At 35.3% G+C, this 12,761-nt stretch overlaps 4 protein-coding genes across 9 annotated transcripts in view; 1 reads left to right on the top strand and 3 right to left on the bottom strand.

The window, feature by feature from the left end:
• Window positions 1-514: 514 nt before the first annotated feature.
• On the bottom strand, window positions 515-3,167 carry LOC108818242 (mediator of RNA polymerase II transcription subunit 19a). 2 transcript variants are annotated; one of them, XM_018591141.2, is made up of 7 exons: window positions 2,893-3,167; window positions 2,393-2,477; window positions 2,019-2,320; window positions 1,661-1,918; window positions 1,520-1,579; window positions 1,234-1,380; window positions 515-773 (listed from the first exon to the last, which is right to left on the bottom strand). In XM_018591141.2, exons 2-6 carry the CDS (start codon window positions 2,418-2,420, stop codon window positions 1,330-1,332), a joined length of 699 nt encoding a protein of 232 aa, XP_018446643.1. In that variant the 5' UTR covers window positions 2,421-2,477; window positions 2,893-3,167; the 3' UTR covers window positions 515-773; window positions 1,234-1,329. The 2 variants fall into 2 exon arrangements, with proteins under 2 accessions (XP_018446643.1, XP_018446644.1); XM_018591142.2 differs by having other exon boundaries at window positions 2,019-2,317; window positions 2,893-3,148.
• Window positions 3,168-4,611: 1,444 nt separating this feature from the next.
• Window positions 4,612-5,362, top strand: LOC108818245 (CLAVATA3/ESR (CLE)-related protein 22-like). Its single transcript, XM_018591147.2, has one exon. It carries the CDS (start codon window positions 4,976-4,978, stop codon window positions 5,282-5,284), a length of 309 nt encoding a protein of 102 aa, XP_018446649.1. The 5' UTR covers window positions 4,612-4,975; the 3' UTR covers window positions 5,285-5,362.
• An 837-nt stretch (window positions 5,363-6,199) lies between these two features.
• Window positions 6,200-12,761, bottom strand: part of LOC108818244 (uncharacterized) — a 41,035-nt gene continuing 34,473 nt past the window's right edge. The window contains exons 1-7 of one of the 5 annotated variants that reach the window (XM_056990799.1): window positions 7,866-7,926; window positions 7,742-7,824; window positions 7,414-7,473; window positions 7,264-7,342; window positions 6,827-6,873; window positions 6,573-6,632; window positions 6,200-6,486 (exon numbers count right to left, since the gene is read on the bottom strand). In XM_056990799.1, the coding sequence (XP_056846779.1) occupies window positions 6,433-6,486; window positions 6,573-6,632; window positions 6,827-6,873; window positions 7,264-7,342; window positions 7,414-7,473; window positions 7,742-7,807 (366 nt within the window). In that variant the 5' untranslated portion in view covers window positions 7,808-7,824; window positions 7,866-7,926 and the 3' untranslated portion in view covers window positions 6,200-6,432. Of the gene's footprint in view, window positions 6,487-6,572; window positions 6,633-6,826; window positions 6,874-7,263; window positions 7,343-7,413; window positions 7,474-7,741; window positions 7,927-12,761 lie in introns of those variants that run through there. The other 4 variants (XM_056990798.1, XM_018591143.2, XM_018591144.2 and 1 more) reach the window with 4 other exon arrangements.
• On the bottom strand, window positions 9,209-11,523 carry LOC108817742 (tubulin beta-6 chain). Its single transcript, XM_018590518.2, has 4 exons — window positions 11,367-11,523; window positions 10,594-11,005; window positions 10,241-10,510; window positions 9,209-10,083 (listed from the first exon to the last, which is right to left on the bottom strand). The coding sequence occupies exons 2-4, from the start codon at window positions 10,985-10,987 to the stop codon at window positions 9,401-9,403; spliced, it is 1,347 nt and encodes a 448-aa protein (XP_018446020.1). The 5' UTR covers window positions 10,988-11,005; window positions 11,367-11,523; the 3' UTR covers window positions 9,209-9,400.

Below are 12,761 nucleotides of genomic sequence, written 5' to 3'. Positions count from 1 at the left end.
CAAAGAAGAAAGGAAATGATACAGTCAAAAACATAAACAGATGGAGAAAGGCGAAAACATGGAGCCCTTGTGCAATTGGTATGTTGCCTCGGATCACTGGATCTTCTGGACGTTTATACCTCTTCTGGACTCTCATAATGCTCTCATAAGATCAATCTCCGAACAAGCACAAGGTAACAACAATGGCAAAAGAGGAGCTGAATGCAAATAGTCAGCAATTGGAGTACTCAACATTTAATAGAGCAAGGAAGAGTACAGAAAATCCTGTATTCAAATGACGCGACACTGGAAACACACGAGGAAGAAGCTGAGATTGATACAGAACATGCATATGAGAACTTCCTTGAATCAGACGGGTTGATTCAAGGAATTTTTTGTAAACGCTCACAAGCATGTACTGATATCTTAGTGCTGGCAACGTGTTTGAGAAAATATAATAGTCTACCAGATATTTTTATTCAACTTTTTACAAGTAAGCTATATTGTGTTGCATACAGATATATTTGAACACTAATTGGACTTAACAGATCTTTTTCAACAACATTAATTGGATAACAAATTATTTTACATGAATAGACTAAAGATTGTATTTGATTTTACAAAACATCAAAGATATGGAATAAGAAAACACACCCCCACAAGACCAAAATGTTACAAAGCTGCCACCAAATCAATCGTGTGATATGAATTTTGCTTCTCCTTCACAAGTCTTCCCTTCCTTCGTCTTCTTCTTCTTCTCCACGGAAAGAATTCACCATTTTTGAGATATTAACCTAAAAAGCCAATTCCAGGACAAAGAAAAGCAAACCAAATCCTCAAAATGTTCAAAACCAACACAACTTAAAAATGTAAGGAATCCTGATTTGTTTGTTATCTGACACTAACTATCCCATTCCATTATAAAACACATTCTATCTGTTCTTTTTAACAGGTTACAGATCTCTATAAGATGTGTATGAAGTGCAGCTTTCTTAATAACCAGAGAAGAATCCAATACTAATATAGAAGTAAGTCACACAGTTAGGATACGTTGTGCAATGTTCCCTAGAAAAAAATGCTATTTGGACTTCAGTTACTTAAACAATACAAAAACACTCGACTATCCCAAAATTTGTAGTGACAACCATTTCCCCTTAAAAGGATTCTCTAGATAAAGATGACAGATACATATATGTTCTATGAAGGATCCTGGAAGTCCCAAGCTAACTAAACAAGTGAGAGACAGATACTTACCTAATATATTGTCTACAGTGAGCTGAAAAGTGATTCTAAACCTCCTCCGTGACACCTACTGGACTGCAGAATACAGAATTGGGAATGTCTACCAATCTAGCCACCAACCCTTATTGCACCCATCTCATCCAGCTTTGAGCTCTTATGCTGCAATGAGATAATAAATGGAGAGCCGAATCAATTAGTTTACTAAAGACATAATACTACTTCTCTGAAACCTTTAATTATAGTGGGAAGTTCAGAGTTGAGTACAAGTCCCCCCCCCCACCCTGCACTACCATTATACCTTGTTTTTCTTGTGCCTATGAATGTCATTTAGATCTTCATCCCCATCGTGTTTCCTTTTCTGAAATATCAGCAACTCCAATGTGATTTTTCCATAGGATCCAAAAATTCAAAAATATACAAACAAACAAGTCTTTGTTACCTTATCATGATGTTTCTTAGAGTGTTCACCCGAATCGTGGTGTCCATTTTTCTCCTTTTTCCTGTCTCGGTCCTTGTCTTTATCTTTATCTTTATCTTTATCTTTATCTTTACTTCTGTCTCTATGCCTGTGCTTGTGCTTCTTATGCTCTCTATCTTTGTCCTTACTACCCCTGTCCTTGTGTTTTTTATGTTTCCTCTCCTTATCTCTCGACTCACTTTTCGACTTGGGTGGAATTGTAGGAGCTCCCTTCTCTTCCTGAAAGGAAAAGAAAAAAAACAAAACCGGGCTTGTTCAGGTTCTTAGGACCTAAGTCAATCAATCATCTACCATAGGACCCTGAGAGCAAGATTCTTACGAGAGGCAATTCAACAGGAGTCATATCACTGAGCTGGAAAGCCTCCATAAGCTCATCCATATCAAAAGGTTGGATGCGCGTATTATTATTAGTCTCACGGCTCTGTGACATGTTCTGAATAATAAGCTGATCTAACTGCATTCCATCTCCCTTTCTGATCTCTGTGTCCCCAACCACGTTATGAAGATAATGGGAATCCGACAGAGACGCGGCAAGTGATTTCTTGCAGAAGAATTCATGGTGTGGCGATAGTTTGTATTGGGATAAAAGATCCACGGCACCACACAGCTCTTTGGGACCTGCTGCGCTTATAACAACCCAGCAGCCACATTAAAAAACCATAAAGATGCAATCGGGGGAAATGAGCAGCTTACCTCCAAATATGGTACGTTCAGGTTCCATCTTTCTTTTTTATAATGCTCTGGATTGGTTTTGCATGATCACTGGCAAATACGATCCCTGTCTCAAACCAAAACAAAACAAAAAATTACAAAGAAACTCTTTAGTGTCATAAACTAACAATTTGAAGCTTCAAACAAATGAACAGTACTATTAAATAAAATAAAATAAACATAATAAATAAAGCTAATCACCAGCTCATATTGCATAGTGATCGAAGTTGTTGGAGACTCAAAATAAAATTAATAGCTAACAAAATATCTGAAATTGATATCAAAAAGTAAACAAAATTTGTATTGGTAAAAGAAGAAACTAAGTCCATGATTTGTTTTTGGTATCAACTAGTCAACAAGAAACTTTCTTTCTATCTTTGCTTTGCATACGAATGGTCTCAATAATAATAATAATTAAGAGTAAAACAAAGCTAAGAATACAATTGAGAGACGAAGCAGAAGGAGAAAGAAGGGCTACATACACGTTTTTTTTTTGACAAAGCACAGATCTCGTTTGGAGAAATCAAATCTAGCTACGGGGCTCTGTATCCAGCACCTCTCAAACGGAGAGAAAAAAAAAGGTTGGTTTGGTTCCTGTGAACTAGTAGATTTCCCGCGCAAATTTGATTAAAAGGGGGGAAGTGAAAGGGAGAAGAGAGGACAGAGATCGAGGGAAGGAGAGAGTACTTTAGGGTTTGGGTTTGAGACAGGACGGACAAAAAAAGAGTTTCTGTTTCTTTAACCAATCGGGGATAACAGTTCCCATGGTTCCTGTCTTTTTTTTATTTATTTTTTCGCTGGTTTTTTCTTAATGGGTTCCCCCGTGGGCTTCACGCGACCTGTGTACGGCCCAAATATACACATGAATTAACAATTCTAACTCGACCCTCCTAGTTAAAATCTACAAGCTTAAGCTGATAAAACAACACACTGTATTGTTGTTACTAAAATAACACATTTTCTAATCGCATAATATTACTCAATTCCCTTAATCTCTACATATATAATAACCATGAACAACAACACAACAACAAATCATAATTCCAATCATATTTGTGGTAGGACACTCACCTTCACTAGTTTCTATGATATATTTAAGTGATGGTCTTAATTTCCACTCAAAGAAACTAATTCAAGAATGGAAGATTATCATACATTCATATATTACTTTCAATATGTATTTATTTTTTATATGGGACTTAATACATGTTTCTCATGAATAGAATAGCCGTTTGTTTTGTCGCAAAAAAGAAAATATACATGTTTCTCCTGCTTAAGCATAACGTTTGTGAGATTTCTTTTCTTTTTGAGACTTGATATTTACAGGTAAGCTACAATCGAAGAAATTAAAATATTTGGACTTTGATATCATACTTTGTACTGATTATAACTCACAGTTAAAATCAAAAATAAAAGATTTACACTTTGTATTTTACTCTCAGTCACATTGAATTCTCAATGTGTGACTGTATGATATGATGATAAACTATAGCATTTTTGTAGAGGTTAAAATCTTGTTTCTAAAAAAGAGGCAATGTAACTCTTCCAATTATTAGTGATAGCGATTTAACTATAAGTCTATGACCTTCCACAACGTGTTATCTTCAGGTATTTTCCATCAGTTACTTGGTTGAACATAAACACATACGTAGAGGTGGCCTGCCCCAGTGCTATGTGAATGATGATTTGGTCTTGATGTTTAAGTAAATGAGATATAACTGAGGAATCATTTAGCAAAAAAAAAAGATATAACTAAGGAATCAAATTAATCTAAGGTATTTCGAGACAAACATTGAAGGTAGACATGATCCTGGAGAATCATATCCATTTGGCATACAGTTGTTTCCTCTTAAGTCCTAATAAAAACAAACTAACAAAAAAGCTACTAATATTCTAGAAAGACAAAATGAAAACAAAAAAAAATGATAAATAAGAGGGGACATTCAAGTGGAATCTGATTTTTTTCATGTGTGTGAGTGTCAATGTGGGTGAGGAATGAGAAAAAAGGTAGTGAAGACAGACACCATCATTTTCCTCAAAGAAAGCTAAGTCTTAGAATCATCACTCCAGTTCCCTTTTTTGGCCCCTTTTCTATTCCTTGCTTCTTTGACCCTTCACTTAATTACTCTTACCTACATGCTTTTTGACATCCTCATTGCTCTCTAAATTAACCACTCTAATAAGTAATAACACCACTAACCAATTATTTCAGCTAATACCTTTAAACATCATTCAACCAAAGCTTAGTTAAGAAAATATAATGATACTTACAAAACCTCTAATTTCCTTCTCTTTTATTATCTTTTTTTTGTTCAACAAATAAACTCTTTTATTATCTTTATAAAGTGATAGATGAAGGAAAAAAGAAAGAGAGAGAGCAACAAACTTTTGGAGCAAGTCATAGGTTAAAAGCCCCCTAGCTTTTTCTTCCATCACTTCCATTCCTCTCTTCTCATTCTAAGTGAGACTTTCACAGAGAATTTAAGAGATCTTGTTCGGATCTTTCAGTTTTCATTCCCTCTTTTTCCTCTAAAAATCGTTTATACCTTTGAACATTTTGAAAAGATGGGAAGTTACTACTCCAGAAGAAAATCTCGGAAACACCTCACTACTGTTGCCTTCATTATCCTTCTTCTTTTGTTTCTGTTTCTTTACGCTAAAGCTTCATCATCTTCCTCTCCTGATGGCATTCATCATCATCACTCAATTCATGGAAGCTTTAAAAAACCTGGAGCTTTCGATCCAAAGCTTCATGATCGTAGTTTCAATGACGCGTCAAGAGAATCAAGATATACATATGAAGGTGGTGAGCATGTTTTTGAAAATAACAAGAGAAGGGTCTTCACAGGTCCAAATCCTTTGCACAATAAATAATTTTTTTTCTTTTATAAGTTTTGTGAAATTTTGTCTGAATAAAACATATTTGTGCAAATAAAAAAACTTATTTATTTACTTTTTTCTTACACTGATATACATTACATCGTACGTGATTGGCCATGATTTGTATAACTTATGTTATATGTGGAGGTATGAGATCTTAAGAGTGTTGAACAAAGAGTCTTTGAAAAAATAGTAAATACTGCATATTCGTATGATAAGACGAGCGTTCTTAGTTTATTAATATTAAGCATGATTATCTTTTATTTCCTTTGGAAAGAGTATGAAGCTGGTGGAGATTTCGTGTGGTTCGAATATTTTGAGGATGATGATGAAATGAGCATCATTGTTGATGCCAAAGAAAAGAATGAACATCATTGTTCAATTGAAATTAAGATAAAGCTAGTATTTTACAGAGTTTGATGTGAAAGATAGCTATTTCATGTCATGCTGCTGCAATATTAAAACAACAATTGGTTTCTTCAACATATTATTTATTGTTCTTACAGAAAAGCTGTATGAAGACAAATATTTTACTATAGGAAAGTCTTGTAATGCACTGATGAACATCAGGTTTAAGTCGGATATAATTACAAACATACAAAATGTGAACTTCGACTGCAACAGAAGCTACGGTTTTAAGATTTAACCTGAGACGACAGTTTGGTCGTATACAGTACAATTTTATTTACCGCAAATGCATTTTTATTTTACTAGACATTGTCAATAGGTAAGAAGCAGACTGAGAACTGTCGGGATAAGATAGGACCGGGAAAATAAAGAAAAAAAATCTGATTACATTTTCATTGAAAATTCGAAATGTGAAGTAGGGACACGAAATAGATTTTCCCATAGCCATAATCAGAAATCAGAAACGAGAAAAACTAATAATCATAGATATAGAAAAATAAGGATGTTCAAAAAGATATACTAAATTAATAAAAGATACTGATTAATCATGTCCCAAGCATAACTTTTTCTACCATATAAGATGAGAATCATCATTTAGATGAACACGAGAAGAGAATGTATTGTTGACCACTCATACATAATTACGATAATCCAAAAAGCAAAAAGAGAGTCGAAACATCTCCACATAATCTCAAACCTTTGGTGGCATATTGTAATGAAGACATGAAGTTGTTTTAAGAGTTTAATAAGTATCGCTTTGCAGTTTCAGGATCCAACTCTTCATAAACCTGCAGTAAACCGAGACACACGAGACATGAGTACCGACCTGCAATAACTGTCTTTAGAAGATAACGTGTTAGTGAGGGACACATACAAGTTTCTTGTGGAGTTTCTCGAAAGCCTTGCAAAACCTCTCTGCTTCAACCTCACCAACCTGCAATAAATGTGATGTTTCATTAAGGTTTAAAGACAATTTAACATGCCCAAATTGAAAGGAGAAATCTCAGTATAAGTAGTAGAATCAGAGGTGAAACAAGAATAATCTCTTCCAGTGGTAAGTATCTAAGTTCACAAGTGAAGAACGAACAAGCTTGAAACGTTGGAACAAAGTCGCTGGTGATAAATTACCTTATTCGCAGCAGCCGTTCTGAGTTTATCCCAGAATGTAAAGGTATCTATCAAAAGAAGTCCAAAAATCAGGATAAAAGATGATGCACATGTATAACAATCTTAATCATAGTAATCATAAAACTGCATACTTTATTTTTAGAGATAATTTATGCAAAGATTATAACAGTAGCATCCAGATGCAAGCTATGTGTTCAGCAAATGTAGTGAATAGGTTTAGATTTCATCGGTCATATATATTGACATGCAAATACATATCCGAATCTACCTAAGGAAAACACATAGCACAACAACAAAAAACAAAGCTTATTGATTAATTTTTCTATTTAGATTCAGCTTTCTCTCTGAACCCGATTCACTCACATAATTCGAAGGAGCTATTACACCTAGTTAGTAAAAACATCCCAAGGACCAAGGTCGGAGAAAAAGATGCATACCTTGATCAGTCTTCAGATCTTTAAAGTCTTTCGGCTCATCAACACTTAGCTGCTTTGAGTGATTCCAAGTTCCATCACACTTCAATTCAAGCGTATATAATATATTTTAAGCAAATAAAGAGAGAGAGAGAGAGAGAGAAAGAAATGTACCTCTCGCTCAACAATTGACTGTGAAGTTGATTGCGCTGGACTTGAAGAATCTAATTCAGACTGAAACCAGAAAAAAAAAACCTCAAAATGATATCACAACCCGCGTGGCGTGACATATAAAAAACACTTAACGAATAGTGGATGAATTATGATGGATCAGACGAAAATCGAGCCTTAAGACATTTGTAATTGTGCATTAGAACAATCTTTCGATGAATTAGGGTTTTCAATTCACAGTAGCAGAAGCAGCCGCAAGCAAACGATCAACAACAACAACAAAATAGAAAGAGAGTTATTCCCCGGAGAAAAAGGGAAGAGAGAGATTTACACGGTGGTCGCGAGAGCGTACGACGGGGAATAGATTGAGGATGCTACGGAACTCTTGCTCGTCCATCGCCTTCCTTTTCTCTCCTCCGATTCCCTCTCTCTCTCTCTCTCTCTCTCTCTCTCTCTCTCTCTCTCTCTCTCTTAAATCTGAATCTTCTGCGCCTCTCTCTCTTTCAAGGCTTTGTAAATTTTCATTAATATAAAAGTTGTTTTCATGCACCAAGTAAAATTGTTTTCAAAATTCAATTTATATTTAAAATAAGGTTTATTAAATATTATAGATTTTATTATTTTTACCGATATTTAAATATAGATTTTATTTATTTAAATATTAAATTAAAATAAAATGATTTTTATTTAAAATTTTAAAAATATATTGTCTAATTATCAAAAATTTGAACTAACAATATTTATAGAATCTGTAGATATATAAGAATCTAATGATTTCAGGATTAGAAATCAAATTTTTTAAAAAATTGTAGCAATTTTTTAAAGATTTAGTAATACAAATTGTATAATTATAGAAAATAAAATATAATTTCGAAATTTTAGTGTTATATATGAATATATTTATTTTAGAGATGATTTATGCGATATTACCATATTTAAAGAAGTTTACCAAAAATAAATATCAATATTAAATATAAGGTATGAGTTATTACCATATTCTAAAAAGTTTATCAAAAATATAAATCAACATTAAATGAAATAATCCATGTCATATTTTTCGGAAGCCATGTCATCAATTTTAGTAGCCATGTCATATTTTTTTTTGTGAAACTGATTGTAGAGAGGACATGTGGCAATACAAATTGTATAATTATAGAAAATAAAATAAAATATAATTTCGAAATTTTAATGTTATATATGAATATATTTATTTTAGAGATGATGTATGTGATATTACCATATTTAAATAAGTTTACCAAAAATAAATATCAATATTAAATGTAAGGTATGAGTTATTACCATATTCTAAAAAGTTTACCAAAAATATAAATCAACATTAAATAAAATAATCCATGTCATATTTTTCGGAAGCCATGTCATCAATTATAGTAGCCATGTCATATTTTTTTGTGAAACTGATTGTAGAGAAGACATGTGGCAAAATCACTTCTCAAATATAGTCTAGGGGATTTGCAATATCAACCTTTTCGTTTTAATATGGTTTTCGTTAACAAATAAAATTAACTGACTAGTATGAATAACAAATTAACAACTAAACACACTGTAATTGTTGAAGATTGAAATAGGAGTATGCAAAAACCATAGTGAATTGCAACCTTGCAAGTTCTGAAAGGAGCTAATCTTTGCCTTTTTTTTTAAACACAGCTAATCTTTGTTTATACCGAACATTAAAAGCCAATTTGGTCTCAACAGATATGTTGTTTTGTAAAGACAATGATCGTTAGAGATGTTCAGATACATAACTCTAATCCGGGAACTAATTATTTGAAGCAGCAAGAGCATAAAACACACACAACTGACTTCATTTATAACAACACCACGACAAATTAAAAAAATACTGAGCTCCAACCTCACTTTTACACACAAGACAATCACAAAACAAGTACATAAGAAACTCAACGAAATCTAAAGGGCAGAGATAAAGAACACATGAGATGGTGATACGGTGGTATTCTCAGCAGAAGCCTTTTCAGTCTTGATACTCCGCTTCTTCTTCCTCCTCTTCTTCATACTCGCCTTCTTCATCTGCCGTTGCGTCTTGGTATTGCTGATACTCAGACACCAGATCGTTCATGTTGCTCTCAGCTTCAGTGAACTCCATCTCGTCCATTCCTTCACCTGTGTACCAATGCAAGAAAGCTTTCCTCCTGAACATGGCTGTGAACTGCTCACTCACCCTCCTAAACATCTCTTGGATCGATGTCGAATTCCCTATAAAGGTCGACGCCATCGACAGGCCTCGAGGCGCTATGTCACAGACGCTTGACTTCACGTTGTTGGGTATCCATTCCACGAAGTAGGATGAGTTTTTGTTCTGCACGTTTATCATCTGCTCGTCCACTTCTTTTGTGCTCATTTTGCCACGGAACATTGCCGACGCTGTCAGGTACCGTCCGTGGCGCGGGTCTGCGGCACACATCATGTTCTTTGAATCCCACATCTGTTGGGTGAGCTCTGGGACGGTGAGTGCGCGGTACTGCTGGGAGCCACGGGAGGTGAGAGGAGCAAAACCGACCATGAAAAAGTGGAGACGAGGGAAAGGGATGAGGTTCACTGCAAGCTTCCTCAGATCAGAGTTGAGCTGACCAGGGAACCTAAGACAGCATGTAACTCCACTCATGGTTGCAGAGATCAGATGATTCAGATCACCAACTGTTGCAGTCAAACCATCACAAGACATCAGCAAACAGATTAAGACAGAAAGAATCATACACATAATTGGAGAGACTGTGTCAAAGACGCATTACCAAACAACAATCTTAATGGTTGCAAGGATCACAAAAGAAAAAAGAAAGTTGAACGGACTTACAGCTAGGAGTGGTAAGCTTGAGAGTTCTAAAACAGATGTCATAAAGAGCTTCATTGTCCAGAACCATACACTCATCAGCGTTTTCAACCAGCTGATGAACTGAAAGCGTCGCATTATACGGCTCAACCACTGTATCCGAGACCTTAGGTGATGGGAAGACAGAGAAAGTAAGCATCATTCGATCAGGATACTCTTCCCTGATCTTAGATATCAGCAGAGTTCCCATTCCAGACCCAGTGCCTCCACCAAGCGAGTGACATACTTGGAAACCTGAGAAATTCAAATCACTTGACGGTTAAAATTACAATCCAAAGACCTTCAAAAAACATAAAGGGTAATAGAGTTAAACATACCCTGAAGACAATCACAATTCTCAGCCTCCTTACGTACAACATCGAGCACAGCATCAATAAGCTCGGCTCCTTCAGTGTAATGCCCTTTAGCCCAGTTGTTTCCAGCACCAGATTGCCCGAAAACGAAGTTGTCAGGCCTGAAGATCTGACCGTAAGGCCCAGTTCTGACACTGTCCATAGTACCAGGCTCAAGATCCATGAGGATAGCACGGGGAACATATCTTCCGCACGACGCCTCGTTATAGTAAACATTCACCCTCTCCAACTGCAGATCGGAGTTGCCAGTGTAACGACCAGTGGGATCGATCCCGTGCTCGTCGCAAACAACTTCCCAGAACTTGGAACCGATCTGGTTCCCACATTGACCTCCTTGGATGTGAAGGATCTCTCTCATATTCTACTGATCTGTGATCTGAAAGCAAAATGCACAGACAAGAATCTCGATTACAAATTCGTATTCAGATCCAATATTAACCAATTAAGTTTCGAGATGTCAACAACTAGATCTCGCGATCCGAGATCAATCAGATCCGATCCAAACAAAATCGAACCAAGATCACTCAAAACAGAATTCAAATTCTTCACGGAACTCAAGCAAGTGATCTGTGAATCAAAAACTGAAACAGAGCAGGTCGAAATCCGATTGGATGAAAAGGATTCAATCAAAGCATCACAGTGAGTAGGGAGGTTGTTTATCAGCTCAAACTCACTAACGTAAAGAGAGGGATCAATACATAACGAGACTTGAGAGACTAGAGGAGAAAGTAACTTACGGTTTAGTAAGTAACAGAGACTCCCGGCGAGATCGGAGACGATCACGGTGGGCTCGACGATCTAGTGAGTAAAGATTGGGAGTGAGAGAAGGGGGGAGTGAAGATGGTGGATTTATTTATCGGAAGAGTAAGAAGTAAGTTAATCCAACGGCTGTGATTAAATTTAATATATGAGAGGCTGGATGCCGTTGGATGGTGAGAAATCAACGTTGCAGGTAGGGCGTTGGGTGAGATATACATTGGTGTGGGGACCACTTTCTTATAATTGGATTTTGATTGTCGGTTCTCCCACTATCAGTGTCACACGTCACGGTAAGTACAAAAAATCTCTCTGGTAATTTACCATTGGACCCTTTGGTCTAACATCCAATTATACAAAAGAAGATTAGTCCGGTTAACAGTAACCCAGCGTAAATTATTTGATTACACATTTACTAAAACGTTGATGAATATTATTTTGGTAGATCAAATATACTAAAATTTTCTTGTTTCATGTAAGTTTTGGTCAAAACAAAATGTAGAAGTCGGTCGACCTTTTCCTTTATTGCATAACACTGCAGTTATAGTATTTCCTATGGTTTCGCTTATCAACAATTAAAACTTTTAAGAAGCAATCATGTTTACTCTATCTTTGAAAACAAGTCACGATAACCTGAAATGTCATAATCAAATACGTAAAAATGTGTGAAGCGAATGTGAGGATTTTATCAGATGATCATTAGTGTTTTTAGTTTTTACATCAATAGACGTGAGAACCAAATTCTAAAAGAGATGAATTATTCAGATAAACTAAAAATTACTTACATAAGAATTTCAGGATAGTGAAAAATGTCATGCATAGATTTATAAGACGATTAAAAGGTAGTGTAGTCAGATATAAATTTTCATAAAACATAAATTATCGGTTGTAAAATTATCTTATATTCTTATAATTTACAATAATATAAGTAACCAGCATTAAAAAAAATTAATTAGAGCATACTGTAATCTTTAAATGTAAGAAAGTATAGGACTGCAAAAATAACAATGGGGTTGTCTTGTAGAGCTTGTGGATCGGATTCGGATAGCAACAAAGTAAGGTGTGTAATAAAAAAAGGAAACAAAGCACATGAATCACCCATTGCGTCCCATGTGACTTAGATCCAACATCTCCTCCTTTTCTTTTATGAGTTTTGACTAGTACATTTATTGTTTCATATATGTTGAGATGAATAATTAAATAGTCTCTAGTAATACCCTAACTCAGTGACAGATGCTCTAGCGAGTGCTCAACACTTATGGAGCATTGAGCTTCAACATAGCATCGTAAATAAATGTTCGGAGATGTCAAACCGGTGATATATTATTGGTCACAATCTTTGGACAAGGCTAAAAGAATTTAACAGTGGCTCAATC

Source organism: Raphanus sativus, chromosome 7 (assembly GCF_000801105.2).
Source record: "Raphanus sativus cultivar WK10039 chromosome 7, ASM80110v3, whole genome shotgun sequence".
Taxonomy (NCBI): Eukaryota; Viridiplantae; Streptophyta; class Magnoliopsida; order Brassicales; family Brassicaceae; genus Raphanus; species Raphanus sativus.
This window is presented reverse-complemented; position numbering and strand designations above follow the sequence as displayed.